At 48.7% G+C, this 21,447-nt stretch overlaps 9 protein-coding genes across 9 annotated transcripts; 5 read left to right on the top strand and 4 right to left on the bottom strand.

Annotated features, from left to right (window-relative positions):
- Nucleotides 1-3,269: 3,269 nt before the first annotated feature.
- Nucleotides 3,270-6,392, top strand: FSUBG_2726 (DNA repair RAD26; the record flags this gene model as incomplete). Its single annotated transcript, XM_036680530.1, has 1 exon — nt 3,270-6,392. One exon carries the CDS (start codon nt 3,270-3,272, stop codon nt 6,390-6,392), a length of 3,123 nt encoding a protein of 1,040 aa, XP_036541746.1.
- A 101-nt stretch (nt 6,393-6,493) lies between these two features.
- On the bottom strand, nt 6,494-7,448 carry FSUBG_2725 (phospholipid methyltransferase; the record flags this gene model as incomplete). Its single annotated transcript, XM_036680529.1, has 2 exons — nt 6,494-6,663; nt 6,710-7,448. The coding sequence occupies 2 exons, from the start codon at nt 7,446-7,448 to the stop codon at nt 6,494-6,496; spliced, it is 909 nt and encodes a 302-aa protein (XP_036541745.1).
- Nucleotides 7,449-8,225: 777 nt separating this feature from the next.
- Nucleotides 8,226-8,832, bottom strand: FSUBG_2724 (u3 small nucleolar ribonucleoprotein IMP3; the record flags this gene model as incomplete). The annotated part of the gene is made up of 2 exons (XM_036680528.1): nt 8,226-8,621; nt 8,677-8,832. 2 exons carry the CDS (start codon nt 8,830-8,832, stop codon nt 8,226-8,228), a joined length of 552 nt encoding a protein of 183 aa, XP_036541744.1.
- A 287-nt stretch (nt 8,833-9,119) lies between these two features.
- FSUBG_2723 (ribosomal S18) lies at nt 9,120-9,808 on the top strand (the record flags this gene model as incomplete). Its single annotated transcript, XM_036680527.1, has 2 exons — nt 9,120-9,566; nt 9,617-9,808. The coding sequence occupies 2 exons, from the start codon at nt 9,120-9,122 to the stop codon at nt 9,806-9,808; spliced, it is 639 nt and encodes a 212-aa protein (XP_036541743.1).
- Nucleotides 9,809-9,995: 187 nt separating this feature from the next.
- On the bottom strand, nt 9,996-12,426 carry FSUBG_2722 (complex I intermediate-associated CIA84 precursor; the record flags this gene model as incomplete). The annotated part of the gene is made up of 2 exons (XM_036680526.1): nt 9,996-10,164; nt 10,220-12,426. The coding sequence occupies 2 exons, from the start codon at nt 12,424-12,426 to the stop codon at nt 9,996-9,998; spliced, it is 2,376 nt and encodes a 791-aa protein (XP_036541742.1).
- A 1,062-nt stretch (nt 12,427-13,488) lies between these two features.
- Nucleotides 13,489-14,603, top strand: FSUBG_2721 (potassium channel beta subunit; the record flags this gene model as incomplete). The annotated part of the gene is made up of 2 exons (XM_036680525.1): nt 13,489-13,833; nt 13,887-14,603. The coding sequence occupies 2 exons, from the start codon at nt 13,489-13,491 to the stop codon at nt 14,601-14,603; spliced, it is 1,062 nt and encodes a 353-aa protein (XP_036541741.1).
- Nucleotides 14,604-15,483: 880 nt separating this feature from the next.
- FSUBG_2720 (DUF6 domain protein) lies at nt 15,484-17,136 on the top strand (the record flags this gene model as incomplete). The annotated part of the gene is made up of 1 exon (XM_036680524.1): nt 15,484-17,136. One exon carries the CDS (start codon nt 15,484-15,486, stop codon nt 17,134-17,136), a length of 1,653 nt encoding a protein of 550 aa, XP_036541740.1.
- Nucleotides 17,137-17,613: 477 nt separating this feature from the next.
- On the bottom strand, nt 17,614-18,954 carry FSUBG_2719 (uncharacterized protein; the record flags this gene model as incomplete). The annotated part of the gene is made up of 1 exon (XM_036680522.1): nt 17,614-18,954. The coding sequence occupies one exon, from the start codon at nt 18,952-18,954 to the stop codon at nt 17,614-17,616; it is 1,341 nt and encodes a 446-aa protein (XP_036541739.1).
- Nucleotides 18,955-20,291: 1,337 nt separating this feature from the next.
- Nucleotides 20,292-21,367, top strand: FSUBG_2718 (uncharacterized protein; the record flags this gene model as incomplete). Its single annotated transcript, XM_036680521.1, has 2 exons — nt 20,292-20,793; nt 20,997-21,367. 2 exons carry the CDS (start codon nt 20,292-20,294, stop codon nt 21,365-21,367), a joined length of 873 nt encoding a protein of 290 aa, XP_036541738.1.
- Between the last annotated feature and the right edge of the window lie 80 nt (nt 21,368-21,447).

Below are 21,447 nucleotides of genomic sequence, written 5' to 3'. Positions count from 1 at the left end.
ATTCCACAACCCTGTAGGTTCCGGCACAGCTGGGGGCCTGGGGCCAAACTCTACAATCCCGGATTATTGATGTGTTAACACTGATATCATCGTATCATCTTCTGAGATCATAACCCAAAGTTAGACTTTGAGACGGATTCATCCTTATCGCGGCGCTTTGTCGAAATGGGCGCTGGCGTCTCGTCCTCTCTTGGCCTTCCACCTAGCAAGTCTACAGTGCCGGTGAGGCCGTGATAGAGGGCTTGGAAGTTGGAACTTCAGTTCATGCTTGGCACTGACGCGTGCGCTCGAATCTTCTGAAACATGAGATTAACCAGCCAAGAGCCAAGTTGAGCCAGCGGAGACCATGACAAGCCACGTCAAAATCAGGTTAATCTAGAACCTGCAGGCCATCTCGGGCGCTTATTCCCAGAGCATGACCCAAGAAAATATTAGCAACAATCATGTTTCCCTTTCAGGCAGGGCATTTTCAATTGACCCTGTTGTAAGGGCTTGGGAGTCGGTAGACTCGGCATCTTTTACTGATAGTCGCCCAGTAACGTGCTGACTACGACAATTGGGTGTCAGGTAATCTTGCTTGTCAGGCACACTGCATAACATCAAGCATCAATTCTCGAACCATGAACCGCCAGTTACGATATCAGAGAGGCTCAGCGTGGCCACAGCACATGATACACAGATCTATATCGAGATTCGAGGTTGGATTTGGCATCGAGAATGAAGGATTGCGATAACTCAGCCACAGCGATTAACGAATCCTTCCATCACATCGTCAATCACTTCGCTAGGATCAAGTCCAATTGGCGATTGATTGAGGCTCGCCCCAGCCACACTGCGGCATTCGCCTCATGACGTAGCCCGAGAAACCTTGTCAGTTCCGTGACAAGTTGGCTGGGGGTGATGGAAAGGAAAGCGAACTCACTTACCGTATACCATTGCTCAATGTACGGATAGTATACCAAGCACATACTGACAGAAATTGATACATGACTAACGTACCTGCCAAAGTAATATGAATTTCCTGAATCGACTAGTTATTTCGTTTCTTCAGTTTAGAGGTTATAATACAGTCCAGCGTAACATTTGTTGGTGGTGTTTGTGAGGTAACCAGTTGTTTTTTTCTTTCCGGACGGGCTCACCCGACTGCTGGGTAAGGTACCTTTAGGCAATCATGTAAACTCATGTACCCAAGTACAAGCCTACAAGGTCAGGCGGGAAAAAAAGAGAAAGCAGGGCACATTTTGCTTGGCCCATGCTCTGTTCCTTTTCGTCGTCCCTGTGGCTTGCCTTATCCTAGTCAGTCGATGACGCAGTGCCCAGAAAGAAAAGGTCGGGTGCGGTTGAGGTTGCTGTTACAGTACTTGGTCAGGGAAAGTTGGAAGCTACGGAACGAAATTGGTTTGGGAGTGATTACCTGCTAAGGTTGAATGGGTGTGTATCCGCAATGAGTGATGTGATGCCCTTGGCCGCCCATTTGTGACGGAGCCTTTGTATAAAAGACAAACCATCTCCCTCGCAACTAAAATCTTGTTCCTACCATTTCATACAAACTCTGTCTAACGAAGCTACCTATCCAATCTTCCTACTCTCAACCACTACAAGCACCTACTATACACACTTCCGAGTAATACCTCGCCTTCACAACCGACATCATGCCTTTCACTGCTAGGTAAGCTCGACATCTTCAACCACACTCGACTTCGCGACGTCATCCCGAGCGATCCGCTGTTAGGGCTGTCGCAACATGACTGCCAGTAGCTTGGGAAGAGACACTCGAGTCGTTGTGGTTGATTGAACAATCTCAAGATTATACCTACTAACACTTTTCTAACAGCGATATCTGCAAGATCATCCTTGCCATCATTCTCCCCCCCGTGGGTGTCTTCCTCGAGCGAGGCTGTGGTGCCGACTTCTTCATCAACATCCTCCTTACCATCTTGGGTACGTTCCTCTTGTCTCTCCTCGTCCCAAACTCCATCATCCAGCCGCATCCGACCCCTCCGCGGGTTCGGGCTTACCCATCATCCCTTGACCGTCCCTTCGCACATTGCTCAGCAGTTTACTAACGTTCCGCTTCAGGTTACATCCCTGGTATCATCCACGCTCTGTACATCATTCTGAAGTACTAAGCCTCTTCGCACCTCGCACCTCGCACCTCAGCTCTGCGGCGCTTCCCGGATCGCTTCAATGAAGGCTGCCCCGCTTTCTAATTGCCCAAGACTGGTCAGCCATCGGTTGCCATTATCCATGCGGCACCTTGTCTGACGGCCAAGGCCAAGACACCAATGACTGCCGAGCAATCCGGGCGCATGCTGTATGCCGATGACGCTGTGACGAGCTGTGCAGATTGTTTTCCATCGCTTTGATACCTTACGCCGGTGTTCCGCGCTTGGCGCTGGATGCTGATTTTACGACTGGCATGGGCGCGACTCAAGTTTCTTGTTTTCCTTTGTTTAGTCACAACATGATGGAGGCGCATGTTGGATTGGCTCTCAATGCAAAGATGCACTGGGCTTTTTAGTAATTAATTCGATACCCGTCAATCCAACAATTCCTTGACATGTCAATACTATCGTCACCTCGACACTTTCTCTCCACGACATGAAGCTGAAGCTGAAGCGAACAAGTGATTGCCCTTCGTCCCATTGTATGAATACAAACTTGCATCGGCATATGTGTGTGACATGGGTCCCCTGTTCTTGACGGTCAATGCGCTACCCATAGGCGGACGCTTTTCAAGACACGTCAAACTCAAACTACTGATTAGATGAAAACAGTAACACTAGAGTACAATTTGGTTATGTTTGGCAGTGTTTGCCTTGTCCTACATAGATGTTGGAACTTTGGTACATAACTTGAGACTTTGTATCCCCGTCGCCAAGTCCCAGAAAGAAAGGAAAAAGGATCACTAAACTCACGATTACCGATTCGGGATCATTTGGCATTGTCGAGCGGGTTCATTATAGGCGATCCCTGTGGCTGTGCGCTCAATGGATCCAGATAGAAACAAGGGTGGAGCTTATGTATATTTTAGCTGGGGCATTTTGACTGTCTGCAAGAGGACAAGAATTATAATAGCGAGTACGCGTATCTAGCTTTGTGATTGAGATTGATACCATCATACGACGTGACTCTAAGCCGTTTGTTGAGAGCGTGGCTGCGGGTTGGCAATTGAGGTCATATTAAGAATGACATAATGCAAACATGCTTAAATGCAGTCACGTGCTTTCGCTCCCCATGACTCTACAACGCGTCGCCACGCGTTCATCATGCCGTGTACTTCACCATTGACCTCACTCTTCGTTATGCCTCCTGTACCGCCAGATGTAATAGAAATACATGATGATGAAGGCACGGCCTCGGAGCCTGAGGGTAACACCTCATCCTTTACAAAAACTGCAGGAAAAAGAAAACACGACACCGACATTGAGGAGAAGGTTGAGTGGACTGGAGACGAAGAAGATCTACCAGCAAAGCCCAAGAAGCGTCGTGGTGGGCGAAAGCCAACTCGCAAAAAGAAAGGGGATGATGTGCATGCAGAGGTTGAAACACCCAAAGATGATTACGAGCTCGCAGGTTTACCTGATTATCTGATCGAGCGCCGGCGCAAGTTTGACACTAAGAGGAAACTTCACCACGATAATGCTCTTATGGTACCTCCTGACTATTCGGGGATTCACTTCGAAGAAACGAGAAGACTCAGGGAGCTGGAAGAGCGACCCAAGTTCAGTGAAAGCAGTGGCATAAAACCTTCGCGACCATACAAAGATATTGAGCTGCCCCAATCAGCAGGTCTGATCCCAGCGTCGATCGCACAATATCTTCGAGATTACCAAGTCGCCGGCGTCTCATTTCTGCACCGGAAGTTTGTCTACCAAGAAGGCGGTATCCTGGGAGATGACATGGGTCTCGGAAAGACGGTGCAAGTTGCTGCGTTCCTAGCAGTTGCATTTGGCAAGACTGGCGACGAGCGTGACGCAAAGCGGCTGAGACAAATCCGCCAGTATCCCGACAGGTGGTATCCAAGAATATTGATTATTTGCCCCGGGTCCCTCATTGTGAATTGGAAGAACGAGCTAGATCGCTGGGGATGGTGGCATACTGACCTGTTCCACGGATCCCATAAGGACGATGCATTGAGTACTGCCCGTGCAGGGCTAGTCGAAATCATGATCACCACTTATGACACATACAAGAACAGCCGAAGCTCAATCAACATGGTTCAATGGGACGCAGTGATTGCTGATGAATGTCACCGGCTGAAAGACAGATACTCAGAGACCACCAAGGCTCTCAATGAGATCAATGCGCTTTGTCGCCTGGGCCTCACTGGTACCGCGATCCAAAACCGATACGAAGAGCTCTGGACACTACTGGACTGGACTAACCCTGGACACTTCGGGACTCTGGCAGAATGGACACAAAGAGTCACCAAGCCCCTGACTGTTGGCCAGTCTCACGACGCAACTAAAGCTCAGCTTAGCCTGGCTAGAACAACAGCTGATAAACTGGTCCACAATCTGCTACCACAGTATTTCCTTCGGCGAATGAAGTCCATCATAGCGAAGCAACTACCCAAGAAAACCGACCGAGTCGTCTTCTGCCCTCTCACAGATCTCCAGAGGGAAGCATACGAGAACTTTTTGGAAAGCGCAGACATTGATCTCCTTCGCAGTCTTTCTGATCCCTGCTGTGGAGACAAAAAGAGAGGATGGTGTTGTGATCGCCTTCTTTCTAGCGGCGTACGCTGGCAGAACATTGTGTTCCCTAGCATGATCGTACTGCAAAAGATGGCAAATCATCTCACTCTCCTTGTGCCACAAACCACCGACTTGGAGGGAAAACACGAGTCAGATTTAAACACTCTTCGAACTTGCTTGCCCGAGGATTGGAAACATGTCTACGATAATCGGGATCGGATTAAGAATCTTGTTAATCCCGAGTTTTGTGGAAAATGGAAAGTTTTGAAGAAGTTGCTCAAATTCTGGCACTCAAATGGAGACAAGGTCCTTGTCTTCTCTCATAGTGTGCGACTTCTTCGTATCCTCCAGCATCTGTTTACTAATACGAGCTACACTGTCAGCTATTTGGATGGCTCCCTGAGCTATGAACAACGCCAAGAAGTTGTTGACACATTCAACTCCGATCCGACGCAGTTTGTCTTCCTCATTTCGACCAAAGCTGGCGGCGTGGGACTCAACATCACGTCTGCGAATAAAGTCGTTATTGTTGATCCTCACTGGAATCCGTCTTATGACCTTCAAGCCCAGGATCGAGCCTATCGTATCGGCCAAACTCGCGATGTTGAGGTTTTCCGCCTTATATCGCTCGGGACAGTCGAGGAGATTGTGTACGCGCGTCAGATTTACAAACAGCAGCAAGCAAACATTGGCTACACTGCATCGTCTGAACGCCGCTACTTCAAAGGTGTCCAACAGGATACTGATCGAAAGGGTGAAATATTTGGTCTTGCCAACATCTTTACGTACCATAACGATAGTGGCTTATTGCAGGAAATCGTGAACAAGACAAATATTGCCGAAGCAAAGGCGGGCGTGCATCTTGTGGATGTCAACATGGAACAGGCGGCCAAGGATGGAGAGGACCTTGTGGTGGTGAAGAATGAAGAAACTGATGCTGAGGATGGTGGCATGAGTCAGCTTGCCACTCTGCTCACAGCAGAGAACCAGCAACGAATGATTGAATCCAAGAAGGCTAAAAAGCCAAAGAGCGACGCGATCCAAGCGATCCTTACTTCTGCGGGTGTCGAGTATACACACGACAATAGTGAGGTGATTGGAACGTCTAAAGTGGAGGAGCAACTCTCACGACGGGCTGTCATGACGACATACTCATCTGGAGATGCTGATGGACAGAGCGCCCTTTTCGCGGAGAGCGACGACGAACAAGGGGACGGCCTACACAGCATGTACAACCCCCCTGAAGAAGTAATGCTCCGACATTTCTGCGAAATGGCCAGAGAGTTTGGCTTCAGGAATGCAACAGACTTTGCACTTGTGGTGGAGAGTTGGAGTCAAGAGGCAAGGAGAAATTGTCTAGACACATTTTACAAGAGGAGAGCTGCAAAGCTTATACAAGAAGGCATAATCAAGGAGAAGGATGTGAAAGCTACTGCTCAGGTAGACACTAAGCACGACATCAATGCCAAAGAAGAGGTCAAGGATGAGAAGAAGGATGCCAAGCTGCACCTGAGAGAAGAAGACGTCAGAAATGATGACACCGGACATGCTTTGGTGAAAACGGAGACAACCAAACTGGAGGCCGTGGACACCGAGATGGACGGTGAGAAGAAGATCAAGACGGAGGGTCAGGGGTCGAGTATGAGAATCTCGATATTCCTCTCAGATGACGATGATGACGACGAGCTGTGACGGGCGTTGGCGCACCGATTTGATACCCATAATGCAAACTCATATTCTGGTTCTAAGCCGCGACGTGGTTCCGGTAGTCGTGAAATACTATGGACACCGGCTTATTTGGTTAATGTTCCAACAACATGGGGAAGAATGCCAAATCTTGCCTCCCCTTCAGGCTGTGCTAGGTCAATCTTCTCCCACGGTCCGGCTTCTCTTAACGATTTCCCTGTCGATCGGCAAATGCGGCACGACCCCATGACTTGTGACCACACAAGACCAGTAACCCCTATCGTTATCAGCAATTGCTTTTCGGGGGTGAATGACTGACTCACATTGATAGGCACGCAAGAGGATGCCCCTGTTCTCATTGATGCGCACATGCTCATAGGCATACCATCGACCTCCTTTCTTGAGACTCTGATATAGAAGCTTGATGTTCTTGTCAGGTTCAGGAATACTGCACAGACACAAAATTGTGACGATGCAATCGACACTTTCTGGCTCAATGCGCCCATCCCAAGCCTCTGGATCGTTTAGGGATTCAATGCCCACTGGGACAACCTCATAAATACCATCGAGGCCAATCTCCTTCACTCGTTGTCGCAGAGTTGCCGCAGACTTGGGATTAGGCTCAATGCCATACACGCGAGTCAAACCATTGCCTCCTTTTCTTCGCCTCAATTCTCCATCAGCATCTCCTTGGCTGTTCACTCCAACGTTGACTTTGGCAAACACATCCGCCCACATTCCGGTCCCCGCACCGATCTCAAGAACAACGCCGTTAATGGGCTCTCCAACAACTTCGTCTCCCATGTGGCCGTTTCTCACACGGCCTTCGAGTAACGGAATGACACGGCTCTCGGCGTTGGCTTTTACCTGCGGCCCGATGAAAGCCCAGAAGTTGCCGAACCAAACATCCTTGAAGCGGGATGGCGAGAACAAAGTTCGGAAGTCCCTGTTTCTGATGACCTCGAGAAGAGTGCCGGGAAGGAAACGCATAGCGATTCCCATGAAAAGATAGGGGCCGGTGAGGCACTCTACGAGCTCCTTGAGGGTTGAAAGAACTGCCATGACGGGCAATGAGTCACAGTGATCTAAGCGCGGAGACCGTGGAACATGCGTATGTGAGTGCTATATAAGGAGGAAGAATTGCTTTATATAGAGTAGAATGGGGGACTTTTGACTTAGACGCCCACACAGGACTCGGCTCGTTTTGTAAGTGCTCCACCTCCCGGATACGGGACCGAGCGGGGCCGAAGGCGCCCAACAGCAATCATGATTGTCACTGTATCGTTCTTAGCATGTAAATTGTGTGGTGTACGGAGTAGCATGATGTTAATTCTGCAGAGTGTGGGGATACTCTTTTAGATACTGATCCTGGAAGCACGCCTCTCCTAAACAGAATTATGGTCCTGGCTTATTATACCCAACTATCTTGACCAACCTCAACCTCTATTTGAGATTTGAGCTGGCCAACACAATTATTCTTGTCTAAGAAGATCTCTGAACAATGGCACAGGGCTGCCCTCATGTCGTTTATGACGACATCCTGGTAAGATTTTGGTTGGTCCAAGGGGTTGTCAAGGCAGTAACACGGAGAACATTATCTGGAACACCAGAAAGGAAGTGCCCATATCATCTGCCGCAATTGTACGTCCCATACAAACAAAATCACTGCGTCGGGATTTGACCAAAAGTCTATTATCGCAAATAGAGCCATTCTCAAACTTTTGAATCATCATGGCGGAATCCTCCAAAGACGAACACATACAAAGACGCCCAAACTCCCAATTGCCAATGCATTTCCCTCTCCTCCCCTTTCCGCCTTGTGCCATCCAAATAGCCACATCATAGCAATTCAAAATCGTCCAGCTGGTCGCGGTACTTCATGATGTTCCTCTTGATCTTGCTACCCACAGTCCATGTCACAAAGTCCTCCATACCTCTTGTGACCAAGTACGCAGGATCCGTGACTGTTTCTGTACCCACACGCACATGGCCCTGCTCAATCATCTTCGTAGCCGCTTGGACGGTCTCAGCCATGCGCAGTCTTGTCATCAGCACAGGCAAGCGGCGGCGCGCAAAGGCGCTGACGGTAACGCTGTTCTCAACAGCGGAGAGCTTAGAGGCACTGGAAAGAACGCCCATGTCGTAAAGCTTGTTGAGGAGGAGTTCCTCGTGCTTGCGGCGTGTTGGGTTCTCGGGAGGGAGGAGGGAAAGGCGATGAGCGAGTTGGCGCAGAGACTGCAATTGTCAGTACAATGAATCTGCGCCTGAGAAAGAAGTGACCTAGACTTACGCCGCAAAGACGGTTATACTTGTGATAGTCCTCGGGCTTCTGGATCATGTACCGTCGCATGACGGCCTTGTCGCGATGGCCATTGTCGGATTTATATGTGATGAAGTCTGTCTTTCGGAGGAGCTTCTGCTCGTGATGCTTGAGTTTTCGGACCATGATCGCGGTATTTGTTCGCCTCCAAGTAATAAACACTCCTTAATCCTCGCTTGATGGTTTTTTTTTATGTGTCGGCGCAGTTGTTGGTAGAGGTAATCGCTGCTGTCCCGCGATATAAAAGTTCAAGGTTGGATGAGAAAACGATAAAATCTGGGTGGAGTCGCGGAATCTGCCCCGCCGCATTCCGCTTGGTCGAAAAACCTCCAACGGGTCGAACATCACCAAAATCAGCTCTACAGCCTCGCAACCGCCAATTCAACCGACGGCTTCAATTGCGACCGCCTAAAATGCCCCCTCAACTACCGACAGCCTCGACGGCTTCAACGATTGCGCGCAGCATAATCCGTCCCTTTTCCACCACAGCAGCTACTGCAGCTCCCGGCCGACAACCCCCCTCCGGTGGACACGCCAGCCGTCTTGCTAGTCTAAATGCCAGTAACAGCAAGGCGCCAGTTGGCCGAGGAGCTCGAGGAGATGCCGCTGCGAGGCTCCTAGAGAGATTCAAGACGCGGACAAACTCGTACACTATGGAGAAGACGGCGCAGATGGAGTTTCTCAAGAACCAGAAGATGTCAAACGATTTCCTCAAGCAGATGCCCAGGCGATGGGAGGCTGGTGACGTCTACTCGCCGCATGACCTGAGCCCTGTCGAGATGCAGAAGTGGAGGAAGAAGACTGTGCGGAACAACGATGTTATCGATGCTCTTGGAATCAGCCCTCTTGATATGTACAAGGTGCGTTCATACCGCCAACCATCTGTTGCATACACTAACATTTTGCCTAGAACTTCTCTCTCATCGAGCACTTCACATCAACCTCTGGAATGATCAACCACTCCAACCTCACACGTCTTCGGCCCGTCAACCAGCGCAAGGTGGCCAAGATGGTTCGCCGAGTACAGGGCATGGGTATCTACCCCAGCGTGCACGCCCACCCTGAGATGCTCCGAGACCAATTCTTCTCACGCCACAAGTAGACCAGTCGTATATATAACGGGGAAAACCACTTGTTCTGTGCCGGCGTTTATGTTGTCTGGAATGATTGATGTCATGGTCATTGTTTTTTGGTCATATGTATAACAGCCTCAACCTCTATGTAACATATTGATACAATTGTCTACATCCAAACATCTCTTCATTTTATGCAAAATCTTTGTAATACACTCAAGCTCTTATTACTCTGTTGAGCTTGTATTGGCACAGCGAGTCTTTGTTGAGTCGCTTACCCTTGGACTCGAGGCTAGCCCATGCTTCAGGATACCTCGCCTGAGCCCAGCTTTTGAAATTCGATTGCAACGTCTGCCCCGGTAAAGCATTGAAAGCAATGCCCAGTCTAGTTCATGTTAGCGATTTGCTATATCAGCAGGAGGATAGTATTGTGAGCTCACGTCATTGCATCTGGCTCGCCCGCAGTCGCCAAGCCCATTCGCACAATAAGATCCCTAACTCCCGTCTCCTCTCCACTGCCAGCAACAGCACCAACATATGCATTGTATATTGCCGGTGGGACATCAATGTCCATGCTTTTTATCCTCCTCCAGATGATGTGTGCTTGGCTTGCACCATTCGGCGCACGCTCAAGAGCCCAGAACACAGCTTCTAAACTGGCATAAGAAGGTCCTTCTTGGGAGGCTGTGATCGCTTGCCAAAAGTCCATTGCCTGGGTAGTCTTCCCGCAGGCCGCATGAGCTAATATGAGAGAGGTATAAAGCTGGGTGTTGGGCTCAACTGTTGTATCCATCTTGAGCATGTTGTGGACGATGTCCAAAGGCTCTTCATCTGGACATCGTGATAAACCCTCAAAACATGATATGTATGTCTCACGCTTGGGGTGGTAGTCGCTATTTCGGTGCTGTCGCATGTGGCCAAAGACATGGGATGCCATGTCTGGACGTTTTCGCTCAAAAAAGGCCTCCATCAGCTGTACACGGTGCTCAAAACTAAGGTCCTGGAAGAACTGCCGCAAAATCTGATACCCGTTCCATGCTCGGGAAGTGCTAGTTTCGCGATTCACACAGAATTGGGTGAATGCATCTTGAATGACCTCTCGCTCCGCTGCGCTGAATTGGAACGAGTGGACGGATAATATGTCCATAACCTCGTAGTGCTGCTCGTTCTCTAAGAATCGGATACACAGCGAAGCAACTGTCTCTGGCTCAAGGAGTACCTGGTTCTCCTCACACATCTCGATGATCTCTCCGATAATCTTGAAATTTGGTGTCGATTGCGTCGTGAGAGTCATCATATACTCGTTTACAAGTCGACCGAAATCCCACCAGAGATCAGGTTGAACATGCCAGGGCTCATGATGTGTGACTTTCTTGTATGCTGCATGAACTCCCGGCAGATAGCTTGCGTGAAGTCGCATCTCCATGAGGATAAGGTGAGATTCGCCGTCCAGCGGGAGACCCCTATCTGTAGCGAGCGAGAGAATCTCCTCAGCTAATAACGAGTCGTTCATTCCTAAAGCAGCTCGGAGAAGGCTGTTAATAGTGGCTGTGGTGGTCTTGATATCTTCCTGAGAACTGTCCATGTGGGATATCATCTTTTCCACCTCTGGTAAGCCTTTACCAATGATGAGAATCGCCTGCAACAGGCTATCCCAGTAATGCTGCTCTGGCTTCTCGTTGAGTTTGTTACCGATCTCAAGGAAGAAAGGAATCGCCCATTCTTGCAGGTTGTTGCGGGCAGCAAAAGAAGCGACCAGGGGTATAATCTTGTTTGACGGACTTCCCGATGAGAGTGGTTTCTCGAACCATTGCTTTGTCTCGGGCACTCGGTTGTTCTGGGCAAAATAAGTGACTAGCACGCGCTGAATTTGCTTGTCGTAGGGGTAGCCGTTCTTCTCGGCATAGTTGATCAGTTCGACAAGGTCCTCTTCACGGCCGTCCCTGGCAAGTCCCTCGGCTAAGGATAATATCGGATTTTTCGTCTTCTTCTTGCAGAATTCTATCACATCGTTCCATTTTACGTAGGCAATCTCAAGAGCTTCTTTCGATCCACCAAAGGTGCATAGCACAGTGAGGTACTGTGACCATAGTGTGCCACTAGTCACCCAGTTTGGTGTCTGCAGCTTCGGATTATTGATGGCGGACCAAAGGGTTCTGGCGAAATCCAAATGATGCTCGGTTCTTTCACGAGGCCGGAGGCTCTCGAGAGCATTGAGAGCTTTCAGCACATCCCAGATCTCAATCTTGGCCTGGGTCGGAAATTCGCGTTCTTTGATAAGATATTCGAGGAGTCGACGGCATTGCATCGCTTGCGTACCGTTCAGTGCCATTCGACTAGACAGCTTTCCTTCGAAGAAAGATTTCCATGCCTGGATAAGCTCTTCTGTAGGCGGGGGCCGTAAGTTGTCGAGCATGCGACTCCTCCAAATCATAATTTTCTGCCATCCTGGTTCGAATTCGGGTTGACGAATCTCGCGGGGAGCTTTGGCGAATAGGCCGTCGAGGAAGAACCGTCTTGAATAGCCATTGTTGATCGTTCTGGGTGCAAATCTTCGTCGAAGGGGGGCTGAATAGACAGCACAAGACGGGGATCGGACTTGTTGGATAAGGACCCGTCGAGCATGGCGGGCCAATTGCGCCCTCATGATGGAATTAGTCTATGAGGAGGAGAGACTGAGGGAGTTAGCCGTTGATCATTACCGATGATGTCCTTTGTTCTTACAAAAGCATGTTTGAAACGGCACATTCACAAATGGCAGCGGGAATGGACTCGGCAATTGGGAATCGCAAAATCCGATCGCAATACTGAGATTTTGGAGTTGAAGGCGGAACATCAGTCACCGATATTTATCCGATATTTAATGACATCGAAATACATCCCCACCTCGAATACGTTATTTGATGACATTCTTTTCCTAAGGACGTCTCTTGTTGTTTTCTAAAATCGATGACTTCTCTCAATGCAATGGAAGATTAATTAGGGTACCCAGGCAGACTCAAACTTGTTCAGATTCATGAAAGCTTGACCCTCGGTCATTGTCTAGGTATGCAACATTCAATTTCGATGGCACCAGCACATGGGTTGAGATACCCAGCGAGTCACTGCGAGTTATATCATGGTTCTTGGATCCAACTGTGACACAGACTTGATAGATAACATTTTGTTGTTCTGATCAGTTCAACAATCAACAATGGACATATATAGTTTTAACCGAGCCTAAGTCCGATGAAGCTCTGGACCAAAGCGCAATCGTGGATCTACGTCATGAAGCTAACCCTGATGAGTAGCTTATAGGAGCTTCAACTCCTTCAACTCCTTTCGTTATAACGGCATCGTGATCGTTTGGCCAACAAAGGCGGAAACGCACAGTAGGTATTATTAATCCACCAATGCCTTGTCCTGACCAGTAAACAAATGTCTCGGATGATGATCCGATTGATAAACTCTCACGGCGCTTGTTTGGCTGTAACTATATAGCTACTATCTACCGAAATCATACCCCGCCCGAAGCCGCAGACGTTGGTGGGGTGCTATGATGAGCTGTAGGTCGCGGAAAGGTACGACAATAAAGAGCTGGAGTTTAAGAGTCACATCTCCGAAACAAATCCTTTCCGAGAAACTATAAAGAGCTTGACCCCCTCCATCTTCCATTTACTTGTAGTCTTGACTTGAATTAAAACACTAACAAACACCATCAACCGTCGCAATGCCTCTCGTAACCCAGAACGTCAAGCCTCGTGTTATCCTGGGCCTAATGACCTTCGGACCCCCTGGTAGTGAACAGCTCGACGCGCGTATCTTTGACTCGGAAACTTACAACAAGGCTCTTGACCTCTTTCAAAGTAAGGGTTACAACGAAGTCGACACTGCCCGTATCTATGTTGGCGGCAAACAGGAGGGCTGGACTGGCTCGCAGACCAACTGGAAAGAGAGAGGACTTACTGTGGACACAAAGGTCAAGTATCCCGCCCAGCCTGGTGAGAACACATACGACAAGGTCATCGAGTCGGTTGAGACCAGTCTGAAGGAGCTGGGAACTGACTGCATCGATGTAAGTAGCATGTCCCGATAAGCTAAGTTGCATGCACTAACATGCCCCATTAGCTGCTCTACCTCCATCGTCCTGACCGCGGCACTCCTTTCCAAGAAACCCTCGAGGCTATCAACAAGCTACACAAGGATGGAAAGTTTGTCAAGTTCGGTATCAGCAACTTCACCGCGTACGAGGTGGCAGAAGTTGTCATGATTTGCAAGTACAACAACTGGGTCCGGCCCACGGTCTACCAGGGCATGTACAACTGTCTCACCCGCTCTATCGAGGCAGAGCTCTTTGTGGCATGCAGGAGATACGGCCTCGATATCGTCGTGTATAACCCAATCGCTGGTGGTCTCTTGTCTGGCAAGATCAAGTCGATGGACATCAAGCCCGAGAGCGGCCGTTTCTCTGACCAGAGCAAGATTGGCACCGCATATCGTCAGCGATATTTCAGAGAGAGCACATTCAAGGCTCTGAAGGCTATCGAGGAAGCTACCGAGAAGAACGGACTGAGCATGCTTGAGACAGCATTGCGATGGATAATCCACCACTCTGGACTGAAGGTCACAAATGGCAACGATGGAATTATTATTGGTATGTCCAACATCCAGCAGCTCGAGCAGAACCTTGAGCTCGTTGAAAAGGGACCTCTGCCCGACGAGGTTGTAAAGGCACTTGACCAGGCGTGGCTGTATTCCAAGGCAGATACGGCCAACTACTGGCACGGGGATTTGGAGTACACATATGATGTGCACGAGGCTCTATTTGGTGCGTCGGCCAAGTAAAATAGCAATAGGCAGAAGTAATACAGAGCTTGGCATAGACGACCTAGAGACCGGAATACAAACTCACGTGCTGTCAGCCATTTCTGTTGGTGGCATGGTGATACCGTTCACAAAGGTTGTCTTGGTTTTGGGGGCGCGTGGAGAGAATGCGGAGGGCACATGACCGAAGGCGTCATTTGTTTGCAGGACAAGATAAGAGTAGGGTAGCATCTAATGCAATCAGATCTCACAGAGATCCAAGAGACAGGTCAAAACCTGTTGTAGGTAATACAGTAGGAATGTCCTTTTGTACCACGCATAAGCTTATTCTGGCACATGGGAGCAGAGAGTTTAGTATCAGTAGCGAGAGAATAAGGTACCTATTTTCAACGGTTAACGGTAACTTATTCGCCGTGGCCTTTCACCTGTAACCGCGATAACCTCACTGAGTTGCAACAAACTCACCTACCAACGGCCAGATTCTAAGGCAAGGTACCTAAAGAATCACCTCATGCTTTAGCATTCTTAGCCTGTTCTCCAGTGGATTCCAGGTTCAACAGTGACGACACCGTGCTGGAAAACCCCCCTGCCCCGTGCCATAACTCCCCGCGCTGTTGGTCCCCTGCACTACAGCGGAGTAAGCCCCCTGCAAAATCGGGGTCTCGAGACCCGCTTGTCTCCGCCCCGAACCATCCATGGCTGTTTTTCAACACCACCTTTACATACCACGGATCCAATACCACGCCTCGATTTGCCAAAAAGACCAAACCCGTTGCAGCCCCAAAATCAGCTAAGCCGTTCCACTCCTTTATCGCACCCCTCGGCTGTTGTATTCGTAATTTTGTCGAGGTTTTTTTTTATTATTATCTTTAAGTACCCCTTCCCTTCCCTCTCTCCCTTCATGCCTCGGCGTGATACCAGTGACCAGGAAGTCCGCCTTCTGCAAGGTCACAATCGATCGTCTACAGACTCGGATTCTTCAACATCATCTAGCGACGATACCACATGCGAACCAGGTCCATCTTCGACTGCCAGTCCAAACGTTGTTGGCGCCCGTGGCACCGCCGACCATCCGAACGACGCTTCCGATCTTGACACGAAGAATACAAAGATCCATAGTGACAGCGAGTGGTTGGAATTGGACAACATGAATCCCAATGACCTTCGCCGTCCAAATTACCATCGTCATGGCGATGGTAAATCTGGAACCCCTCTCCTCTACAAGGAAGATGACCCAGAGCGCGGCCGCGCTGGTTACTCGCCTCCTAATGATGGATCAAAGGGGTCAAGGGAGTCCAGTGAAGACGATCTCCCATATCATCCCAGAGAATCAATGGGAAGACCAAGTCTCAGTCGGCGATCAACAATGCGCAGTCGAAGCCCTCAAACTGCTGCCGCTGCCGCCGAAGATTCGACCAAGAAGAGGTACACGTACGCAGGATTCTTCCTCATTATCAGTCTGATCGCATTCTGCGTCCAGACTGAACTGAGCGCATACATCCAACACGACCTTGGCTGGGACAAGGCTTACTGTATGATGTACTTTACCCACGGTTCTTGGGTTGTGTTATGGCCAGTTCAGCTCCTTATTTTACGCTTCCAGAAGCGCGATGTACCATGGCCAGTATTCTGGAGGCGACATAAGCAGCAATTACGCACCACCGCCATTATGATCGAAAAGCAGACCCTTGATGTATTTCATATATCGATTCAGCATCGCGCAAGGCCCGTTCGCTACTTTGTTCGATTCACTGCCATCATTACCTGCTCACTGACCGTCGCTGGTTTGAGTTGGTACATTGCCGTTAGTCTGACAACGCCATCGGATTTAACGGCCATTTACAATTGCTCCGCCTTCTTCGCATACGTATTTTCCGTTCCACTTCTTCGCGAGCCCCTTCGACTCGACAAGTCGGTTGCTGTTCTGATCGCCATTGGTGGTGTCCTCGTCGTTGCTTATGGTGACACCAAGGAGGGAGGCGAGAGTGTAGAGGCCGGAAACCGATTCCTTGGCAACCTCGTCATTGGTGTTGGATCAGTTCTGTATGGCCTGTACGAGGTCTTGTACAAGCGCTATGCTTGCCCACCCGAGGGCTGTTCACCTGGTAGGGGTATGATCTTTGCCAACACCTTCGGTTCTCTGATTGGGTTCTTCACTCTCACGGTGCTCTGGCTTCCTCTCCCAATTCTCGACTGGCTCAACATTGAAAAGTTTGAGATCCCAGCTGCTTCTACGTGCTGGCTCATTCTCCTCGCGGTGCTTTCCAATGCCACTTTCAGCGGTTCATTCCTCGTTCTTATCTCGCTGACTTCACCCGTCCTGTCATCGGTGGCTGCGCTGCTCACCATCTTCATTGTTGCCATTGTGGATTGGATGATCACCGGAGAGCCTCTGAGCTTTGCCGCCATTGTTGGAGGCGCCATGATCATTGTCGCATTCTTGGGGCTGACCTGGAGTACGTATCGAGAGATGAAGGAGCATGCAGCGATGGAACCTGTTCCAGACTTTTCGGACAGCGACAAGGATGGTGACATCGACAGTGACGAAGATTAGACTTTGGTTATTCAACATGGCGTTTTGGGCTTAGTGGAACGGCTTGGAACTGGGTTATGGCGGCGTGTCTATTATGTACAGTACAGACTCGAACGGCTGCTTTGTGCATTTAGAGGCGTTTGTGTCTGGATTTAGGGTTCATCTATACGTAGCCTGGGAGGCTCAAGATTCACTAGGGATCCTGCTACTTGGACCAGGATAGTCGTGGATGAGTGATAGATTTCATATTCTACCAAGATAGAGCATCATGTAGATGAATGATGATCAAAGTCATCCGCGCCATTGTTTTATCTTTTGAATCCCTTCCTTTGTAGCTGAATTGAAACCCAGATTCTCTGGGCTTGTTGGAATTGGGTAACAGTGCTAATGAATTTGCAAGGCAACCATAGGATTGTTCCATGTCCTGTAAACGTAGGTATTCCAAGATGCTGCCCCCTTTTCATAAACTTGACCTCTGTCAATATTCCGGTCGTAAGGTCATGGCTCTTCCTGCATAGTTTGTTCATCACTATTTTGAATATCATCCTTGACAAAAATACCCTCGCTCTCTTCTCTCCACCCATTTGATCCATTGATATGGCCATCGTAAGTATTCATCTTCCATACTCCTTCTGCGGGTGTGTCACCTGTCTCGAACACCTTCAGTTTCTGCCAGCCGGGCTGGGGAACAGGTTCCAGCATCTGACGCACAAGCAATGCGTAAGACGTGTCGCACTCGAGCCACAAGTCGGAAAGAATCACGTGTGAAAGACTACTGCTCTCCCAGAAATCATGATTCTTTGGCATCAGTTGCACATAGAGATGCTCCACGGGTGGGCAATTAGAGATGAGATGATCAGAAATATGCTGAGAAAGGGGGAACGTGGCGATGTAGGACAATGAATGAAGGTTTGCACATAGAGCATCAAAAGAAGGATCCGAAGCGTCAAATATTGCAGGAAGAAGGGTGGCTGCCGAGTAGTGAAAGAATTCATAGGTCGAATAGACTGGGGCGAAGGATCCCTCATTGACGAGGACTGAGCTCCAGTCTCTGATATGGAACAAGTCACAGGGGATGCGATTCGTTGGCCCCGGAATATGCGAAGGCAGGACCTGTACTCTTTTAGACTCTGCAATACTTCGTGATGGTCGTGATAATGATAGAACATAGTAGCCGCTGTTGAAAGCCCAGTGATTCGTCAAGTCGACAGTTCGGCTCAAGAGCGAAGCGAGAATGTCTACTGAGCTGATCATGGTGATCCTCAAGGGATCAATGACATCAAAGATAGTATGCCAAAGCCAGTTGTTATCCCAAAAACACTGCGCTCTGTCTTCCTCAGTCCTTGTGTCACTACCCTCGGCGTCTCGGTCCTCTTGATTCAGAACAGACCATAACAGATTCCAGGACATGGGCGTCTCGGGCTGACGAGACACAGGGGGCAGAATACCCCAGAATTGGCCATCAGGATATCGATTCTGGCCTGATCCGAGAGGAAGATCGATCAGGATAGTGAAGTGGTCGACAGAGGATGATAGGTTGTTTCTTTGGATGAAATCCAGGACCTCGATTTGCGACGCGATATCTTGTGCGACTGGCCTGTAAAATCGCCAAAACGGCCAAACAACATAGCGGAAGAGTATTTTTATCACAGAACTTCTCCAGAGGCGACATACCAAAGAAGCATTCTTGAGGGTTGTATATGGACCGCATGATACAGGCCGGGTGAGCTTTGCAGGGTCAAGGTAAATGCGCCTTTGTAAATCAGATTCGGAGTCAAGGAAGCTGAGGATGTGAGCGACGAGCTCGTTTGGCATATTCTGCATGTTTAGCGAAGCCATGATTCAGTCTTGAAAATGATTTGTTTGATTGCGGCCAAAACGAAACAAGAAAAAACAGGTTAGAGTTGCATTTTGGAGAGACGGGAGTTTGTGCAAGTCGTTGTTTACTAGAAGGTACGACGAACCTAGGATTACCCCACGTCACGTCACTAATAACTTCGGATACAGTGCAATCAACTCGGATTCGCTTAGACATCCCGGGAATAATGATAATTTGATTGGGTGTTTGTAGATCGAGACTGTATAGGTACTAGGTATGCATCCGAAGAATTATGAAAGTCTGCAACTAGTAGGTACCTACCAGGTATAGAGTGCAATAACTTGTGAGCTGAGCCAGCCTACGAAAAGACTTATTAGAGCCCTGTAAAACACACATACATCAGTGTTAATACTATTGCATATGCTGCTGTTTCATATCCATGCAAGGATCCAAACGGATACTAACGTTAGTCGGACGTATCAAGTGTTTGTAAGTGACTATAAAGAATTTGTTTATGCCCTCCCTCCCTCTCCCTACGGCTACCAGAATACAAGCAGCGGACTGTGCAACAATAAACGCTCTTTGAAGCTTGCTTATTGCAAGCATCCGTATTTTTTACCTTCTCTTGTTACTACAAATTATTCTGACGATGCTTTGCCTTGTGAATTTGCATGAAGGGGATATTGTATTCATATGATAAAGTGAACAATACCCATACTCGATGGGATTACTTAAGAACTCATATAAATTCTAAGAGTCTGATACTATATGGTTGGCTACTTCGATTTACCCCTTTTTGTCCAACCGAGTCCTTGATGTATGAGCCACAACGCATAGGGACATCAATGTTGTGCTCTTGCGGTCCGTGTCCGATACAAACGAGTCTATCCATATACAGATTGACATTGAATGTTAATAACTGCGTGGAGAGATAAGTTCCCTGATTTGTAAAATAGATGTTTAAGGTAGGATAAGAGACCCTTGATCTTGTCTGTCCTGACCTCCAGCGACTTGTCGTGCAGAAAGATAAAAGTGACTCAACTCCATTACACGGTTGATGAGTTTTATAAAACTCATCAACCGATATTCTTTACAAGACTAAGGTACCTAAGGATATTTATGATAAGGCAGCTAAGTTGAGTCAATTTTCATTAAATAATCTGCTCCTTCCGTTTGGTTCGTTTATTGTTTTCTCTCCTTGAGGTGCCTTCCTCCGATTGCCAACCCTTGACAGGTACATGGCAGTGTCACTCTTTGCTGCCTCCAACTCTGCGATAAATGCCCGGGCTTCATATAAAGGACTACCTGTACAATCTATCACTCCCTTACATTACCCAATACTTTATCAACACTCAAAATGGGGGCGATTGTCGAGGACAGCCTGAGTTCTTTGTTGACCGGGGATCTTTCTGATTTTACACAGAAAAGAGCTGCCATTCTCGAGCCGGCCTACGAATCTTATCTCATATCCCCAGATTTTCGCAAAGACTCACCCTCTCCCTCTTCAATATACTTGCTTCCATCATCCGAGGTTGTTGTCTTGATTTCGCGGTGTCCTGAGACTGAAGCTGCAACCGACCTGCACATCACCAAGCTATCAGACTCTTTTGCGGAGAACTTCATAGGATACTGCCCCGAAGAGAAATGTGTCGTGTTCAAGGGTGAGAGAGGGTTGATAGACGACTTCGTAGACTTTATAGAGTCAGTCGCCGGGGGGAAAGAAGTCACGATGGTCCTAAAGGCCCCAGAACAGATTCGGATACCACTTGGCGGACTACAACATGGCCTCGAGTATGAGGAATTTGTGGCTCGTGTCGAAATCCTCGAGTGCGCTTTATGGATTGGAAAATCGCCCAGCGGTATGTACTCTCCCTCTACCCTGTGCAAGTAAAGAAGAGGCTCTCGGCACTCAGGAGTCGGATACTCAGAGAAAGTGGCACTCAACTCACCAGTCATTTTCTTCACTTAGGTTGTTCTCGACCACCAAGACCGAGCCTCGATCTTCACGTACCCCTTGAGCCTTGCGGATCTGTTAGCACTCACATACTAACGTTGTTTGAAGAACAGGAAGAAGGTGGAATCCGGTTCACCAGAGTTGCTACAGACCCTAAACTTCCCGAGCCAATCACATCCAAACGAATGCCAACGCCCGACTATGTCAATATCACAAATGACAACAGTCTCAATCATGAAGGGCTGTCAAACATAAACTCGACCAACATCAGGAGCCCAGAGACGGGTACCTCATCTCCTTTATCCGACGCTCCACCATCTTCTTTGACCCATACTCCATCGTCTCCTCTATCTGACCCTCCCTCTGATATCGATGAAATTTCATTGCACAACTGGGGCGACCTCCATGCCTCATCGCCTTCCTCGTCTTCGTCATCGGAGGGTGCCGAGACCCCTCTCTCGCTCCGGGAGTGGGAATAAAAGTCGATATCAAGCTCAGTTGGAACGAAACAGAAAGGGTACCGAAACACAAAGGGGGTTGGATGATAACGATTTCACAT

The sequence above is a fragment of the Fusarium subglutinans genome, assembly GCF_013396075.1.
Source record: "Fusarium subglutinans strain NRRL 66333 chromosome Unknown NRRL66333_c0000024, whole genome shotgun sequence".
Lineage (NCBI taxonomy): Eukaryota > Fungi > Ascomycota > Sordariomycetes > Hypocreales > Nectriaceae > Fusarium > Fusarium subglutinans.
Note: the sequence above shows the minus strand (reverse complement) of the source record. Positions and strands in the feature narration are given on the sequence as shown.